Source organism: Dermacentor variabilis, chromosome 8 (assembly GCF_050947875.1).
Source record: "Dermacentor variabilis isolate Ectoservices chromosome 8, ASM5094787v1, whole genome shotgun sequence".
In the NCBI taxonomy this organism is placed as follows: Eukaryota; Metazoa; Arthropoda; class Arachnida; order Ixodida; family Ixodidae; genus Dermacentor; species Dermacentor variabilis.
The window spans coordinates 140,308,977-140,328,308 of record NC_134575.1 but is presented as its reverse complement, the minus strand read 5'-3'; the positions used below and the strand labels follow the sequence as shown (position 1 = coordinate 140,328,308).

The 19,332-nt window shown below is 50.7% G+C and overlaps 1 protein-coding gene across 1 annotated transcript; it reads left to right on the top strand.

The window, feature by feature from the left end:
• The first annotated feature begins 16,236 nt into the window (after positions 1 to 16,236).
• On the top strand, positions 16,237 to 18,955 carry LOC142591589 (uncharacterized). The gene is made up of 4 exons (XM_075703898.1): positions 16,237 to 16,515; positions 17,146 to 17,313; positions 17,622 to 18,315; positions 18,831 to 18,955. The coding sequence occupies exons 1-4, from the start codon at positions 16,237 to 16,239 to the stop codon at positions 18,953 to 18,955; spliced, it is 1,266 nt and encodes a 421-aa protein (XP_075560013.1).
• Positions 18,956 to 19,332: the final 377 nt, after the last annotated feature.

The following is a 19,332-nucleotide window of genomic DNA, read 5'->3' as shown; positions in this document are numbered from 1 at the left end:
AGGCCAATTTGGAAGGGAGGTTTGTTGCAATTGCTTTTGAACTTTATTGCCACCAAACCAACAGTGCTCTCAATGACAGCTTTTGGACAGTAGAATGCTTGCACCCAGCAAAGTCTTAAGAAGGAAGCATTCAGGATGTGCAAAATAGGCTTTTGAAGCTGGCAGCATTACTGAAGGGGCTTTACCCATCTGCCCTCTTTATGGATACACAAAGATGATTTCCTCTTTAAGAGGGATTGTTTTAGAGGTCGTTACATGGCAAGAGTGTTGGGTGTTTAGTAGCTTGTCTTTGCCCACTGTTAATAACCTGTTCCTTCTCCAGTGCCCCTGTGAAGTGCCTACTTTTTGGACACAATGTGCTGTCCATGCATTCATGCATTTTTAGCTTGTAAAGACGTCTATTACCCCTTGCCTCAAGCTGGTCTTTGCTGATGTCACCCAAGAAGGCATTGGGGAGTATGGCAATGTACGCTTACAAAACACTGTCGATACCAGTGAAACTAAATTAATGGAGCCGCTGTTCTTTTTTTGTCCACTCCATCCTTGTTAGTTACAATATGTAGTTGGTCGTGCATAGCCTGCGCACTAAGACTTGTTGGCATGTTATGACCTTAGCACATTGTTTATATGTAAAAACCTTCTGATGTGTTGATGACTTCCTTCTCTTTATCATACTTTGCCTGGTGGGGCCAGCAAGTGAGTCAATCAGATGTTCAACAGGCTTCCCACTAGTTTTCCCAGAGTCTCCTTAGCAGGGTGCTGCTCATAGATATCTGTTTTCTTGACCTTGCACTGCACTTCAACCATGGCCACACCTGCTTAACCTATAGCATGCGATCAAAAAAGTGCTATACATCATGTTGCTCCAAACTCGTGTAACATGTGCTACAAGGCCTTGAGGAACACCCTCATTTATTTACGCCCTCATCATACTGTATGAAGCTTCGCATGATAAGTGCGACAATTAACATCTGCTGGGTTTTCAGTGTTATTCCTGTCCAGCTTGCTAAAAGCTATCCTGAGTGTTTCAAAAAGCAAACGACCGCTGCTAGACAAGAAATACTTAAAACAAGGGTCGCTATAACCACATATGTCACACGAAATGAAGGCCACTGAGTATACAGGCCGTTTACTTCATATCCGACAAGCTTGGTTCTCCCTTTGCTAGTGAGTGAACTCAACTTGCCCCGAATACATGGCCTGTGACAAACTATGTGCCAGATGCTGTGTCCCCTGCAAAGCTGAAGATGTGTATGAGATCCTGACACCCTGCAGCGGCTTTTACACTGGGCAACCAGGCTACTATAAGAACGACTGCCTTTACTAATATGGTAATAACATGAAAACTGGCAGAAATTTGGCTATTCATTGGACCCAACTGCAGGTGCAAGCCACCCTTCCACCAGATGTGTGTTGTTCACAGAAACTGGAGCTATACAAATGCAGATAAAAACAATGATGTTTGAAAGTAGTAGAGCTGCACTATATTCTGCACAAGCAGTGCTATCTGCAGCGCTGGTACCTTATAGCCACAATTCATGGCTGCACCACCATGCAAAGGCACTATTCTTGAATTATTTACTTCTATGATATTTATGGTGGCCATATATTGCAATTACATATCATCCACGTTGTGTGCAATATGGTTAAATGTCAATTATGATAGCCATTCCTAATCTGAAATGCAACAAAAGAGCAAATATAGGCAACAAATTGCAATTCAAAGAGACAAAAGGCAACCAGTGCACAGGATAAGTGACAGACTTCCTTTTATTGAAAAAGAAACGTGACATGCGTCATGCCACCACCAGTGGGTAGCAATCTTTCAAGCTTAGGTGATAGAGGCAAAACTTAGCAAAATGCTACAATCACGCTGTAAAACGGCCTTGGACACAAAAAAACAGACATCATATTGTACAGAATGAAAGGGCAAGACTTCATCTAAGAACAGTCTATGGCACCACATACTTGAAATGGTGTAAAAAATGTTGACATGCCCTACCCATAAAGAAAAAGCAACAAACACAGAAAACATGCCTTAAAATGCAATGTGCAGAGTCTGAAACCAAGAAAAAACAACCCGAAAAAGGTTTCGCTAAGTCTTTCAATGATTAAAATTGTCAAACTGTATCATCACTTCTTAATGAACCTGCACAGCTGAAAAGGAAGGAAGGAAAGCTCAATAGCAGGGCTGCAGAAAATGTCACCGAATAAATATACTTTGCTTACTAACGATACCTGTGGTTTAGTTGTGATCTGTGTATAAACTAATTGTCTATAAACTTTTCTTGTTTAGAATGGCTGAGCGGATAGGGAAAAAATAACCATAAGAGCACCAGGTGTATGCATAGTCTACGCACAAAAAGCCACTGCTTTCTTACTTTTTTTTCTCTGTATTACTATTCATGAGTATTTAGGTGCCTTATTAGCACTGCTAACATCCCACTGCAAAACACAAAATTGGGCAAGTTCTGGCATAAAGAAAATTGCAGTTTCACTCATAATGTGAAACAATGATGCAGTAGCTGGTGAAATATGCACAGGAAGCTTACTTCATGCAGTGTTTGCTGAAGTGAACACTTGTCAATGCAAATCGGTAATCTCCTTAAAAAAGTAAAATAAGTAAGAGTCCTATTTATTTGTGGCAGTTGTGCCTCAGTGTTGAAGTGGAAAGACTTGGCTTTTCTTCCTCCTCTTTCATACCCGGACTTAGCCACTGATCTACACCAAAACAACCCTTTAGCTTCTTACTGCTGAATTCTTTTTCGTTTTCTCAAATCTATATTTGGGCTACGCATTGCTATGTCTCGCGCTTTGCTTGAGGAAAGCAAGACACCAACAGCTCCATCCAGTAAATCTGAGAAGCCAAGCACTAGAAGAAGATTAATGAAGCAGATGCACCCAATCATTGTCATCACATGCAAGAAGAAAACTTAACATAGGACTGCCTTCACAAGTGGGAAGGTGATGTGTAAGAACTTGAAGGTGTGGATGCCAGCTCTATATACAGTACGCAGACATTGAGCAGGTGTCAGCCAATCTAGGCACCTGTTGGCTAGATCACGCTCTCCGGGATCAGTATTCACCACGACTGTACCTTCAGCAGAGTGGCTGAAATCTAGAATTGTGGACTGCCACTCTTTTGATCGTATGTTTGAATCCTCGCAGCACAACCCGCACCTCTCAGGTCACCTAAGTGGACATACTATGCTGGCTGATAACGGCCCCCTCCCAGTTCTAGTATGCTTCACCGCGAAACTAAGCTGTACTGCGGCGAAGAAGCCGTACATTTGTATTGAGTGAATAAACAAATGGTTTTTACAACAGTACAGAAATAAACGCGCACCATGCATCATTCTACCACACGAAAGAGCGTCGCAACATACGGTAGCTGATTCACACAGGCCGTGTAGCCCACTTATCAGTCGTAAAGGGTATTATGGGTAATTCAAAATTTCAGACACACATATGTGTTTACGTTCGCACTCCTTGCGTAATAAGACTCCCAGAACTTCCACAATAGAACGTAATTTACAACACACAAACGCAAAGAACACTATATGTCTCGTTTTCAACTCGGCCGTCATGCAAATAATATATAGCGCGGAAAAACGTGAACATGCTGTGTGTTAGCGTCGTAAACTTCATACTAGGCAAGGAGCTAGTACACCACAATCCCGCGACAGCCGCTAATGAGACCAAGACGGGAGCACATGTCTGTGAACGAAAACCCTAAGCCACTCTGCTCCTCCGCCACCCCCGCTGCACGGCTGCACCACTCGTTTCAAGCACAGCACACCAAACACACATTCAGCGCTGAACAGTGGGAGGTCGACGCAGTTGCATTTACATGACTTGCAGCGAGCAGCACATCCCTCGATGTCCGTTCAGCAAAGTCGGACACGGCGACGCCACATCGCGGTTCGCAGAACTTCGCTGCCGAGGCGCTAGGCCACTTCGATATTTCAATTGTCACCACCGCCGGGTTCTCAAGAAAGCACGGGTCACACAACGCAGATTCTGTAGTGTCAGAGCTCATCGAGGCCAAAGCCGCATTGCCGCACCGCCACTATTCACGGCTTTCCGCCAAGTACACAGAACCTACAACCAACACACAAGCAACGCACGCACGATTACATGAGCAACGTTGAATAACGCGCGGTCCAGAGAACGATCACGCCGAGGACGAACACGCTCGGCGCCAGCATCGCGCCTTCTCAAAAATCCCTAAACGATGCTGTCCCTAGGCACCTAGGATCAGGTCACGTGAGGGATTTTTGTACGACAAATAGACGCACGCACGGGCGACGGCGTTCGAAGCGCGTTCCATGCGCATTTTCTGTGCGGAGCGAATTTCAGCCGTAGTTGAATTCTCGGCCGCTTGGCTGATCCGAACCGCGCAAACTCTCGGGGAAGGGACACGTCGGTTTCCATGGGCGACGGCTCCGAAGCGCGTTCCTCGCGCATTTTCTATTCGGAGCAAATTTCAGCCGTAGTTGTGTTCTCGGCCGCTAGGCTGGGCCGAACGGCGCTATCTCTTGGGGATGGGACACGTCGGTTTCCACGGGCGACGGCGTTCGATACGCTTTCCTCGGGCATTTTCTATGCGGAGCGAATTTCCGCCGTAGTTGCATTCTTGGCCGCTTGGCTGAGCCGAACGGCGCTAGCTCTCTGGGATGGGACACGTCAGTTTCCACGAGCGACGGCGTTCGAAACGCTTTCCTCGCGCATTTTATGACCGGAGCTAATGTCAGCCGTAGTTGCATTTTCCGCCACTTGGCTGAGCCGAACGGCGCTAGCTCTCGGGGACGGGACACGTCGATTTCCACGGGCCACGGCGTTCGAAACGCATTCCTCGCGTATTTTTTATGCGGAGCGAAATAAGGCCGTAGTTGCATTCTCGACCGCTTGGCTGCTCCGAACGGCGGTAGCTCTCGGGGATGGGACACGTCGGTTTCCACGAGCGACGGCGTTCGAAACGCTTTCCTCGCGCATTTTCTATGCGGGGCGAAATAAAGCCGTAGTTGCATTCCCGGCTGCTTGGCTGAGCCGAACGGCGCTAGCTCTTGGGGACGGGACACGTCGGTTTCCACGGGCAACGGCGTTCGAAGCGCGTTCCATGCGCATTTTCTGTGCGGAGCGAATTTCAGCCGTAGTTGAATTCTCGGCCGCTTGGCTGATCCGAACCGCGCAAACCCTCGGGGAAGGTACACGTCGGTTTCCATGGGCGACGGCTCCGAAGCGCGTTCCTCGCGCATTTTCTATTCGGAGCAAATTTCAGCCGTACTTGTATTCTCGGCCGCTAGGCTGGGCCGAACGGCGCTATCTCTTGGGGATGGGACACGTCGGTTTCCACGGGCGACGGCGTTCGATACGCTTTCCTCGCGCATTTTCTATGCGGAGCGAATTTCCGCCGTAGTTGCATTCTTGGCCGCTTGGCTGAGCCGAACGGCGCTAGCTCTCGGGGACGGGACACGTCGTTTTCCACGGGCGACGGCGTTCGAAACGCATTCCTCGCGTATTTTCTATGCGGAGCGAAATAAAGCCGTAGTTGCATTCTCGGCCGCTTGGTTGAGCCGAACGGCGCAAGCTCTCGGGGATGGGACACGTCAGTTTCCACGAGCGACGGCGTTCGAAACGCTTTCCTCGCGCATTTTATGACCGGAGCTAATGTCAGCCGTAGTTGCATTTTCCGCCACTTGGCTGAGCCGAACGGCGCTAGCTCTCGGGGACGGGACACGTCGTTTTCCACGGGCCACGGCGTTCGAAACGCATTCCTCGCGTATTTTTTATGCGAAGCGAAATAAGGCCGTAGTTGCATTCTCGACCGCTTGGCTGCTCCGAACGGCGGTAGCTCTCGGGGATGGGACACGTCGCTTTCCACGAGCGACGGCGTTCGAAACGCTTTCCTCGCGCATTTTCTATGCGGGGCGAAATAAAGCCGTAGTTGCATTCCCGGCTGCTTGGCTGAGCCGAACGGCGCTAGCTCTTGGGGACGGGACACGTCGGTTTCCACGGGCGACGGCGTTCGAAGCGCGTTCCATGATCATTTTCTGTGCGGAGCGAATTTCAGCCGTAGTTGAATTCTCGGCCGCTTGGCTGATCCGAACCGCGCAAACTCTCGGGGAAGAAACACGTCGGTTTCCATGGGCGACGGCTCCGATGCGCGTTCCTCGCGCATTTTCTATTCGGAGCAAATTTCAGCCGTAGTTGTATTCTCGGCCGCTAGGCTGGGCTGAACGGCGCTATCTCTTGGGGATGGGACACGTCGGTTTCTACGGGCGTCGGCGTTCGATACGCTTTCCTCGCGCATTTTCTATGCGGAGCGAATTTCCACCGTAGTTGCATTCTTGGCCGCTTGGCTGAGCCGAACGGCGCTAGCTCTCGGGGACGGGACACGTCGTTTTCCACGGGCGACGGCGTTCGAAACGCATTCCTCGCGTATTTTCTATGCGGAGCGAAATAAAGCCGTAGTTGCATTCTCGGCCGCTTGGTTGAGCCGAACGGCGCTAGCTCTCGGGGACGGGACACGTCGTTTTCCACGGGCGACGGCGTTCGAAACGCATTCCTCGCGTATTTTCTATGCGGAGCGAAATAAAGCCGTAGTTGCATTCTCGGCCGCTTGGTTGAGCCGAACGGCGCAAGCTCTCGGGGATGGGACACGTCAGTTTCCACGAGCGACGGCGTTCGAAACGCTTTCCTCGCGCATTTTATGACCGGAGCTAATGTCAGCCGTAGTTGCATTTTCAGCCACTTGGCTGAGCCGAACGGCGGTAGCTCTCGGGGAAGCGACCCGTCGGTTTCCTTGGGCGACGCCGTGCGAAGTGCGTTCCTCGCGCATCTTCTATGCGGAGTTAAATAAAGCCGTAGTTGCATTCACGGCCGCTTGGCTGAGCCGAACGGCGCAAGCTCTCATGGATCGGACACGTCGGTTTCCACGGGCGACGGCGTTCGAAACGCTTTCCTCGCGCATTTTTTATGCGGAGCGAAATAAAGCCTTAGTTGCATTCTCAGCTGCTTGGCTGAGCCGAACGGCGCCAGCTCTCGGGGACGGGACACGTCGGTTTCCACGGGCGACGGTGTTCGAAGCGCGTTCATCGCGCATTTTCAATGCGGAGCAAATTTGAGCCATAGTTGCATTCTCGGCCGCTTGGCTGGGCCGAACGGCGCTATCTCTTGGGGATGGGACACGTCGGTTTCCACGGGCGACGGCGTTCGATACGCTTTCCTCGCGCATTTTCAATGCGGAGCGAATTTCCGCCGTAGTTGCATTCTTGGCCGCTTGGCTGAGCCGAACGGCGCTAGCTCTCGGGGACGGGACACATCGTTTTCCGCGGGCGATGGCGTTCGAAAAGCTTTCCTCGCGTATTTTCTATGCGGAGCGAAATAAAGCCGTAGTCGCATTCTCGGCCGCTTGGTTGAGCCGAACGGCGCAAGCGCTCAGGGATCGGACACGTCGGTTTCCACGGGCGACGGCGTTCGAAACGCTTTCCTCGCGCATTTTCTGAGCGGAGCTAATGTCAGCTGTAGTTGCATTTTCCGCCACTTGGCTGAGCCGAACGGCGCTAGCTCTCGGGGACGGGACACGTCGTTTTCCACGGGCGACGCCGTTCGAAGCGCGTTCCTCGCGCATTTTCTATGCGGAGCGAAATAAAGCCGTAGTTGCATTCTCGGCCGCTTGGCTGAGCCGAACCGCGCTAGCTCTCTGGGACGGGATACGTCGGTTTCGACGGGCGACGGCGTTCGATACGCTTTTCTCGCGCATTTTCTATGCGGAGCGAATTTCCGCCGTAGTTGCGTTCTTGGCCGCTTGGCTGAGCGGAACGGCGCTAGCTCTCGGGGACGGGACACGTCGGTTTGCAAGGGCGACGGCGTTCGAAACGCATTCCTCGCGTATTTTTTATGCGGAGCGAAATAAAGCCGTAGTTGCATTCTCGGCTGCTTGGCTGAGCGGAACGGCGCTAGCTCTTGGGGACGGGACACGTCGGTTTCCACGGGCGACGGCGTTCGAAACGTGTTCCATGCGCATTTTCTATGCGGAGCGAATTTCAGCCGTAGTTGCATTCTCGGCCACTTGGCTGAGCCGAACCGCGCTAGCTCTCGGGGACGGGACACGTCGGTTTCCATGGGTGACGGGGTTCGTAGCGCATACCTCACGCATTTTAACACGATAGCGTTAAGGAGCTGGTGTCGCAGAAAAGCCGGTGTCGTCAGCGTCGATGTCGGCGTCGGCGGCGTTGGCCGTGAGCGATAAATCCCAGCAGGCACTTCATGAATAAAAAACAACTTGCAAGATGGGCTGTGTGGGAATCGAACCAGGGTCTCCGGAATGTGAGACGGAGACGTTACCACTGAGCCACGAGTTCGATGCTTCAAAGCGTTACAAAAGCGCCTCTAGTGAACGCGGTGTTGCCTTAGAAACGATCTGTTTCTAAGGCTCAGGCGTGCGTCGCTTGCTCAGGCGCAAATTTCGTTGTCGCGCCGAACGCTGCGTTGCTCGACGCTCACCACGTCCGATGCGGGGCGCGTAGTCGCTGCGCCGTAGCGCGTTTTACACCCCTTGGCGGGTCGACGGGAACGCCGTCGCGTTCCACTTTTGAAGGCGAAGCTTAAGCGTCCTGCAATTTTTCAATGCGGAGCGAATGTCAGCCGTAGTTGCATTGTCGGCCGCTTAGCTGGGCCGAACGGCGCTATCTCTTGGGGACAGAATGCGTCGGTTTCCACGGCGACGGCGTTCGAATCGCGTTACTGGCGCATTTTCTGCGCGAATCCAATTTCAGCCGTAGTTCCATTCTCGGCCGCTTGGCTCAGCCGAACGGCGCTAGCTCTCGGGGACGCGACAAGTCGGTTTCCACGGTCGACGGCGTTGGAAGCGCGTTCCGCGCGCATTTTCTATGCGGAAGAAATATCAGCCGTAGTAGCATTCATGGCCGCTTGGCTGAGCCGAACGGCGCTAGCTCTTGGCGACAGGACACGTCGGTTTCCACGGGCGACGGCATTCGATGCGCGTTGTTCGCGTATTTTCTATGCGGTGCGAATTAAAGCCCTAGTTGCATTCTCGGCCGCTTGGCTGAGCCGAACCGCGCTAGCTCTCGGGGACGGGACACATCGGTTTCCATGGGCGACGGCGTTCGAAGCGCATACCTAACGGCATTTTCTATTGCGAGCTATTTCAGCCGTAGTTGCATTCTCGGCCGCTTGGCTGAGACGCACGGCGCTAGCTCTCCGGGCGTCGGTTTCCACGGGCGACGGCGATCGAAGCGCGCTCCTCGCGCATTTTCTATTCGGAGCCAATTTCCGCCGTTTTTGCATTCTCGGCCGCTTGGCTGCTCCGAACGGCGCTAGCTCTCGGGGATAGGACACGTCGGTTTGCACGGACGACGGCGTTCGAAAGGTTTTCCTCGCGCATTTTCTATGCGGAGTGAATTTCAGCCATAGATGCATTCTCGGCCGCTTGGCTGAGCCGTACGGCGCTAGCTCTCGGGGACGGTACATGTCGGTTACCACGGGCGACGGCGATCGAAGCGCGTTGCTCACGCATTTTCTATGCGGAGCGAATTTCAGCCGTAGTTGCATTCTCGGCCGCTTGGCTGAGCCGAACCGCGCTAGCTCTCGGGGACGGGACACGTCGGTTTCCATTGGCGACGAGGTTCGTAGCGCATACCTCACGCATTTTAACGCGATAGCGTTAAGGAGCTCGTGTCGCAGAAAAGCTGGTGTCGTCAGCGTCGGTGTCATCGTCGGCGGCGTTGGTCGTGAGCGATAAATCCCAGCAGGCACTTCATGAATAAAAAACAACTTGCAAGATGGGCTGGGTGGGAATCGAACCAGGGTCTCCGGAATGTGAGACGGACACGTTACCATTGAGCCACGAGTTCGATGCTTGAAAGCGGTACAAAAGCGCCTCTAGTGAACGCGGTGTTGCCTTAGAAACGAGCTGTTTCTAAGGCTCAGGCGTGCGTCGCTTGCTCAGGCGCACATTTCGTTGTCGCGCCGAACGCTGCGTTGCTCGACGCTCACCGCGTCCGATGCGGGGCGCGTAGTCGCTGCGCCGTAGCGCGTCTTACACCCCTTGGCGGGTCGACGGGAACGCCGTCGCGTTCCACTTTTGAAGGCGAAGCTTAAGCGTCCTGCAATTTTTCAATGCGGAGCGAATGTCAGCCGTAGTTGCATTCTCGGCCGCTTAGCTGGGCCGAACGGCGCTATCTCTTGGGGACAGAATGCGTCGGTTTCCACGGCGACGGCGTTCGAATCGCGTTACTGGCGCATTTTCTGCGCGAATCCAATTTCAGCCGTAGTTCCATTCTCGGCCGCTTGGCTCAGCCGAACGGCGCTAGCTCTCGGGGACGGGACACGTCGGTTTCCACGGTCGACGGCGCTGGAAGCGCGTTCCGCGCGCATTTTCTATGCGGAGGAAATGTCAGCCGTAGTAGCATTCACGGCCGCTTGGCTGAGCCGAACGGCGCTAGCTCTTGGGGACAGGACACGTCGGTTTGCACGGGCGACGGCATTCGATGCGCGTTGTTCGCGTATTTTCTATGCGGTGCGAATTAAAGCCGTAGTTGCATTCTCGGCCGCTTGGCTGGGCCGAACGGCGCTATCTCTTGGGGAGGGAACGCGTCGGTTTCCACGGCGACGGCGTTCGAAGCGCGTTACACGCGCATTTTCTGTGCCAATCCAATTTTAGCCCTAGTTGCATTCTCAGCCGCTTGGCTGAGCCGAACCGCGCTAGCTCTCGGGAACGGGACACATCGGTTTCCATGGGCGACGGCGTTCGAAGCGCATACCTAACGGCATTTTCTATTCCGAGCTAATTTCAGCCGTAATTGCATTCTCGGCCGCTTGATTGAGCCGAACGGCGCTAGTTCTCGGGGACGGGACACGTCGGTTTGCAAGGGCGACGGCGTTCGGAACGCATTCCTCGCGTATTTTTTATGCCTAGCGAAATAAAGCCGTTGTTGCACTCTCGGCCGCTTGGCTGCTCCGAACGGCACTAGCTCTCGGAGACGGGACACGTCGCTTTCCACGGGCGATGGCGTTCGAAGCGCGTTCCTCGCGCATTTTTTATGCGGAGTGACTGTCAGCCGTAGTTGCATTCTCGGCCGCTTGGCTGCGCCGAACGGCACTAGCTCTCGGGGATGGGACACGTTGAAACGTGCTTCGAACGCGTGGAACGCGTTCGAAGCGCCTTACACGCGTATTTTCAATGCGGAGCGAACGTCCGCCGTAGTTGCATTCTCGGCCGCTTGGCTGAGCCGAACGGCGCTAGCTCTCGGTGACGCTAGCTCTCGGCTCTCCGCGTAGAAAAGCGCGTTCCTCGCGTATTTTCTACGCGGAGCGAACGTCCGCCGTAGTTGCATTCTCGGCCGCTTGGCTTATCCGAACGGCGCAAGCTCTCGGGGAAGCGACACGTCGGTTTCCATGGGCGACGGCGTTTGAAGCACGTTCCTTGCACATTTTCTATGCGGAGATTATTAAAGCCGTAGTTGCATTCTCGGCCGCTTGGCTGAGCCGAACCGTGCTACCTCTTGGGGACGGAACGAGTCGGTTTCCAGGGCGACGGCGTTCGAAGCGCTTTTCTAGCGCATTTTCAATGCGAAACCAATTTCATCCGTAGTTGCATTCTCGGCCGCTTGGCAGAGCCGAACGGCGCTAGCTCTCGGGGACGGGACACGTCGGTTTCCACGGACGACGGCGTTCGAAGCGCGTTCCTCACACATTTTCTATGCGGAGCGAATGTTAGCCGTAGTTGTATTCTCGGCCGCTTGGCTGAGCCGAACAGTTCTAGCTCTCGGCGACGGGACGCATCGGTTTCCACGGGCGACGGCGTTCGAAGCGCGTTCCTCGCGCATTTTTTATGCGGAGCGAATGTCAGCTGTAGTTTCTATGCGCAGCGAATGTCAGCCGTAGCTTCACATTTATTTTTTGATATTGCGCTATCTCAACCGCAGGTTGCCAAGAAATAAAAGTTACCAGAGGGCACTACTTGGATGGTGTTCACTGTACCTTGATAAGTTTTCTTCATGGTAGCCCCTGCAAATGTTTCTGATTCGTTGCGCAAGAATATGCTTCAATAGGTAAATTTTTAACATGACCCATTCCATGAGAAGTCAGTGAAAAAGTTTGTGTGACGGTTACAAATGACTGAAAACAGCATTTAAAACACCCTAGGATTTGTGAAGACTTCCTTTAACGAGAAAGAAAGCCCGTGAAATATATAAAAAGTGAAAATAAATTGCCCTGACCGTTACAATGCTTCTGCGCACTAAATATTGCATCAATCTTTACGCAAACTTTGTCAAATAGAGGCACTGGGAATGAGCGGCTGCGGTTTTTTCTCGACATGTCAGCAGTTTTTGGCGTGCATGTACAGTCCCTACCAAGTGTGAAGTAGCGCAATCTTGAACAGTTCGCTTTGCGAACCTTTACAAGATCATGCCACAGGTTCGCACATTCGTAATATAAGCACAGCACTGATGACAATATTTCCGTCTGAGACCACTTTTATTACTAATGGGAGGGTGTGCTGTCACCTGAATTTTTAAAGTAAATTTAATGTAAAGTAAAAGGTAATGCGACTGGCAACACAGGACTTTCGAAAGAGACTTCCATCCATACCCTGCCCGTTGCTGCAACAGGGACAGAAGTTGGGCCAGCTCATACGTCACATTTATGCGCATTAAGCACAGCTAGTGGTGAAACTCGGTGCACAAGTAAGCATCTACAGCCTTTGCAATCGGCATCAATCACAAGAAGTGGACCTATGAGTTTGAAGAGGACATAAGAAGTAAGAGATCCAAGTCGGCTCGACTTCTGACTTGGACAACTTTAAAGAAAGGGAGGTGTGTGCGCCACCGCAATGAGATGGCGCTACGTACACCATCACGTGAAATGCGGAACGACGCTTCTGGGATTGTGGATTTCATTTATATAAGCACAAGTAATTTCCCCGATACTCTCCTTAGTGTCAGGTTTTGTTGGCTTCTTATGATATGACTAATAAAAAAATCGGGCCCCTCGGTTAATTCACTTCCTTCTCGTTCATTACACAACGAGTGTCTCGAATCCGGCAACATGGATGCCTTCAGGTAGCATGTGTGGGTCTATTGGCCATTCGCCATCACCCAAAAAGATCACGTTCTCGTGACCCCTGGGACAGAAAGGACATTCCACGTCTGCCACCAAGGTCTGCGAGTGGTGGCGCTGGCTGACACTCCCAGGGTTCTACTAGGAAACATAAATATCCAAGAAAGTGGATGGGGAAACAGCGCCGTGATACCTCAATCGTAAGAGCATTGCACGCTAAATGCGAAGGTTGTAGGTTCGGTCCCCACCTGCGGCAACTTGTTTTTTCATTCACTTTCATTTCCATTTATTTATGGTTTCGCTATGTGTTTTATGTAAGCACAAATAATTTCGCCTAGGTTGTCCTTTGTGTAAGTGTTTGTTGGTTCTAATGATATCACTATTAAACAAATCGGGGCTCTCGGTTAATCCCTTTCCACTATTATAGATTTGTCAGTTCATAACGACACATAGCAGTGAAGATAGACAAATAACGGAAAGTTCATTGCCAAAACTATTCGACATGCTTGTGCCACCTCATCCTTCAATACGTATGGGAACAGAAAAAGATCTTTCGTAAAAATTAATGCAACATTAAATGAGCAAAATCCGTAAACTATAAGAAAAATTTCGCAGCCTTTTTGGTGCTGCAACTGCTTTCCTTTTTAGCGATTTTATCTGTGCAATTCATTATGCCCACGCTCTTATTGGGGAAGCAGGGGAACCAGTACGTTGTGTAGAGTAGGGGATGTCAAGGAAAAAAATTGAGAGGGTGTAAATGAAAGGGAGATTGAAAAAGGGAGGTTTTGAGTTATGGTAGGAGGGGAGAGGAATGGGACTACACATCTTGGGTACTTTCAGGAGTTGAAATAAAAACCAGAAATACAAAAGGATTTACACGCAGTGGTAGGCACTACCAATCCAGTGTGCCAGGTTTTCTAAGAAAGCTGTAACTATTCATATAGTCTCCCTGGAAGTTCATAAAAGAGAGGAAGGGAGGAAGGATTGCAAAGAAGGGAAAAGGGTCAAACAAGTTGAGGTGTAGCATCCTGTGTGAACCGAAAGCAGAACACATTTATAGACAGACTTGTGAGAAAGAGAAAAAAAAGAAAATGAATGTTTACAGAGTCACTCCCACTTTTCGACATAAAGAAGAGCTTCTTATATCGGTTGTGCATTCGTGTTTCTACTTCTGCCAAAAATATATTTCAAGTTGGGGATTGCACTGGATCGCAATATCGTGCCTGGAAGTCAACCAGTGCGCATGTGCAACACGCCCCCTGCTTATCGCAGCGCTCCTTATATACTCGGCCGCGTTTCAGAATAAAGTGCTTTTTGTTACCTGCTACTGGTCTGGCTTACATAGTGTCAGAAGTGGGCACGGCAGTTCGTTCCTGCCCATGCAGCATGTTTTGCCATAGGATCCCAGCTTAACAGCAGTATTAATTCCCATGAACGAGACAAGGGCTCATCCGGAACGAGAACCACAAGCCACAACGATGACTTCGACTCTGCTACCACCGCCCAAGCCACTCGACGTTACTGGCGACATTTTCCACAACTGGAACATCTGGAAAAGTGAGTTCGAACTTTTTGCAACAGCGACAAGGCTGAGTCTACAGCCCCAGGATGTTCAGACCGCTAAATTTTTAATGACTATCGGTGAAGATGCAAGGCGTGTTTTTCGCACCTTCAAGTTTGAAAACGAGGAGCAGAAGAATGATCGGAAAGTATTAATGCAGAAGTTCGAAGAACATTACAGACCAATTACAAATCTCACCTGCAACGAGTTTCGGTTTGGTTCCAGGAACCAGTGCGAGGGCGAGTCATTTAACGAATGGCTCACAGAACTGAAGACTAGCTGCGCACTGTGTATTTGGGGAGATTGAAGATTGACTTCTACGCAGTAGAATAATCCTTGGAATAAGAGAAAAAGAACTGCAGCAGAGACTTATTTCTGAAAATCCGAACTACGCAAGAACGGTTGAGATCTGCCGTGCTAAAGAACAGAGCAAAGAACAGGTCGCTGAAATCCGAGGCAGCCAGGGCGGCAGCACTTCTTTTGAATCGGAAATCAACATTGACGCTATAAAAGCAAAGACTGCCATCTGCCCGAAATGTGGCTTACAACATCAAAAAGCGGCAAGATGCCCAGCAATAAGGAGGTATTGCAAAAATTGTAATGGCCGAAAGCATTTTTCTAGTGTATGCCGCACACGAAGCTCGAAAACACGGCCAGAAAGACGGCACGTGCGACAGGTGGAAATGACTGGTGACGAAGATGGGGCTGGCGACGAGACATACTTACTTCAAGCGTTGGAAGTTCAAGCGGTCACGAGTGACGAGCACTGGGTGTCAGTGTTAAATGTGGCTGGTATCATGACCAAATGTACGATAGACAGAGGGGCGAACTGTTGTGTTATGCCAGAAACGGTCTTTCGAAAGTTGTCCGCGGCGCCTGCGCAGAACTGTTACGCAACCTTGCGTACGTTTTTCGGCCACACAGAACAAGCAATCGGAAAGATAAACGTGCTCGTGTCTAATAAGACTCGAAGCACCGAGGTTACGTTTTTTGTTGTTGTCCAAGATGTACCAGTTACATTAAGCGGACACGTCGCTGAGAAGCTGGGCCTGATAAAACGCATAGATGCGTCAACTAAGTGTCCAAGATCCTCATATCTGGTATTAAAGACATCTTCCAGGGTCCAGGACAACTTGAGAGCATCAGCTATCACCTGCAGCTGAAGCCCAACGTACGACCAACCATAAAACCAGCGAGGTGAATTCCTGTCGCCCTTCAAGAGCCCGCGAAAGCGAAGCTCGACGAGAGAGAACGCGATGGCGTCATTGAAGAGAACCGAGCCTTGCTCAAGGTCCAGCTATATGGTCGTAGCACTGGAAAAGGATAAGGTACACATATGCTTGGATCCTTCCGACTTAAACAAGGCCATTTTGCGGGAGCATTACCATATGCCTACATTGAAAGACGTACTGCCGCGGCTGCAAGGAGCCAAATATTTTTCTACCCTCGATGCCGCGTCAGGGTTCTGGCAAATAACCCTCAACGAAGAAAGTTCGCGCGTTTGCACCATGAGCACGCCGTTCGGAAGGTACAGATTTCTGCGCTTGCGATTCGGCATCACATCAGCACCAGACGTTTTTCAACGCGCCATGCACGAGGTCGTTGGAAGCTTGGCTGGCGTAGCTGTCGTAATGGACGATATATTGGTCTGGGGAAAGACAAGGCAGGAGCACGACACGAACCTCACCGCCTTGCTTGAACGCTGTAGGGAACGTAATCTAAAGCTCAATAAAAAGAAGTGCCAATTCTTGCAGGCCAGTGTACGTTACATGGGCCACCTCCTCACCGCTGAAGGGCTGTCACTGGACCCAGAAAGAGTTCACGACATCATGCAAGTTCCACCGCCGAAGAACCGTAAGGAGCTTCAAGTGTTCCTTGGGAGGATAAACTTTGTGTCTCGGTTCATCCCAAACCTGTCAGTCGCATCTGCACCTATTCGGGAGCTACTTAAGAAGGACGTCGCTTGGACGTGGACAGAAGTGCAGGAAAACAGTTTCCAAAAGTTACGAGCTAGTCTTGCCACAGCACCAGTACTAGCATACTTTGGCCAGTCTAAGCCAGTGAAACTGTCCGTGGACGCGAGCCAGTACGGTGTCGGAGCAGTCATCGTGCAAGATGACCACCCCATTGCATATTCGTCCCGCTCCTTAACTGCCACACAACAGGGGTATGCACAAATTGAAAAGGAAACCCTAGCCATAGTTCATGGCTACATGAAATTCAAGGACTACATACTCGGTCAACCACTAGTGACAGTAGAATCAGACCACCGACCACTGGAATCGATTTTCAAGAAACCACTTTGCGATTGCCCTCTTCGCCTTCAACGCATGCGCCTCACGCTTCAAAGATTCCCTATCAGCGTGATATACAAACCAGGAAAGGAACTGTCTTTGGCCAAGGCACTTTCACGCTTTGCTTGCAAAACAAAGCTGGTGGATGAAACAGAGCACTTTCAAGTCAATGTTGTTTCTTCGTTACCTGTTTCAGATTAACAGCTGCTCAGTATCAGAACGGAGACTGATAAGGACACCCTCATGACCGAACTCTGCCGTTACGCGAGTACAGAGTGGCCCAAAAGCAAGCAGCAGCTCCCGGATGCCTTAAAGCCATACTGGAGCTACCGTGATGAGCTACACGTCGAGGATGGGCTGCTTCTCACAGCAGCAAGCTTGTAATTCCTCCATCAAAACGCAAGGAAGTTCTCGGCCTGCTCCACGCTGCACATTGCGGCGAAGGCAAAATGAAGGCGAGAGCAAGACAGGTAATGTACTGGCCAAACATGAACGCCAACGTTTCTGATGTAGCGAAGTCATGCGCTGCTTGCGACAAGTAGAAAAAAGGAAATGCAAGGCCGCCCATGCTGACCCACGAACTACCGAGTTTGCCATGGCAGGTTGTTGGGGTCGATCTTTTTCACCACGAAGGCAATGATTACCTCATAGTGGTAGATTCCTACTTGTTTTTCTTCGAGGTTCGCAAGCTTAGTCGGACTACTGCTGCTGTTGTGATCAACGCAAGTGCAGATATCTTCGCGACACATGGCATTCCCGCCAAACTGTGCACTGACAACGGCCCTCCTTTCAACAGTGCAACATTTCAAGCATTCACCGGTCAATTTAATATCAGGCACACCACTTCTAGCCCGTACCATCCGCGCGCCAACGGCTTCTCAGAGCGTGCCGTTCAGGAAGCTAAACTTCTGCTAAACAAATGCCCCTTTTCCACCCTTGAATTTTACAGTGCGTTGTTCGAGTGGCGGAATACTCCGAGGGACGAGCAGTTGCAGTCGCCAGCTCAAAGGCTCATGGGATGTCACACCAGAAGCCAACTCCCGGTTCTCAACTGTCACCTGGAGCCCAAGACGATACGCATGGAAGCAGTCCGTCAGCGACTACAAGAAATACGCCATAAACAGCGTTCCTACTACAACAGAACGACACGGGCTTTGCCAGACCTTGGTAGCGGAAACAGAGCGTCCGTATACGACACCCAAAGCAGAACGTGGGCCCCGGCCATGGTAATTGTTCCTGCAGGGCCACCGCGATCCCACTTAGTGGCTACAGACAGTGGACAGCAGTTACGCCGTACGAGAGAGCATCTCAGGGCCACAGATGCTGCTCAGCCTGTTGAATCACAGGCAGAAACCCGAAGACAGGCTGTGCCAAGTACGCCAGCAGACGCAATTCAAGCCCCACTTCGAAGAAGTGAACGGATACGCCAAGAGCCGCAACGTTATCCACTTCCTGAACGTAAATAGCAAAGCAATCCTTGTTTGGAAATGAAAATGTTCATCAATGTTCCTTCTTTTTCTTCTTCTTTTTTTTCCCAAAGAAGGGAAGATGTACTGGATCGCAATATCGTGCCTGGAAGTCAACCAGTGCGCATGTGCAACACGCCCCCTACTTATCGCAGCGCTCCTTATATACCCGGCTGCGTTTCGGAATAAAGTGCTTTTTGTTACCTGCTACCCGTCTGGCTTACAGGGATGACAAGTGCATATGTTATAATGCTCACCTACATTGGCCTTCCTTGTTTTTATATTCTGCAAATGTTCTATTGCCCTTTCATCAGTGCAGCGTCCAACTTTGCTTGTGTAGAGCTTACCACAAGTAACTGGTTATTTGGTAAACCATAGCAATGGCACAATTCATGAACGGTGTTGCATGCGTTTTGTCAAAAGCAGCTGCATTTTCATACTCAAGCGTGGGAACAAAGCTTAGGTGGCTTCTTCGGAACCAGCAGCACAAATGGGGCTCCATATTTGTCATCAACCTTCTTCAGAGAGTGCAGCTGCTGTGCTCATGAGATATTGCCTCTGGCTTCTTCAAAATGCGCACTGTTGCCTTTTGCTGCTTTCAACTCCTGAAGTTTTTGCAGTAGGGATTCCGAGATTCTGATGAGAGTGATGGAGGCCAGCTGTTATGAACCTGCCAACCTGAGCACGAAAGCTATTGCGCATTGTGTGAATACACATCGTTAGAGCCTATTGAAGGCACATTGGGGCAATAGTGGGTTTAACATGGGTGTAGGCTGATTCATACAGTAGCTAACCTTTCTTTGCTCTTTGTTGGTAATTTCGGCAAACATGCTTTAGAATGAACATCAAATGTTTACTTAATATATGCAGCAGATTGTCAATGGGATAATGAAGTTGAGTCTGACGAAGTGACAAAGTCGTGTCC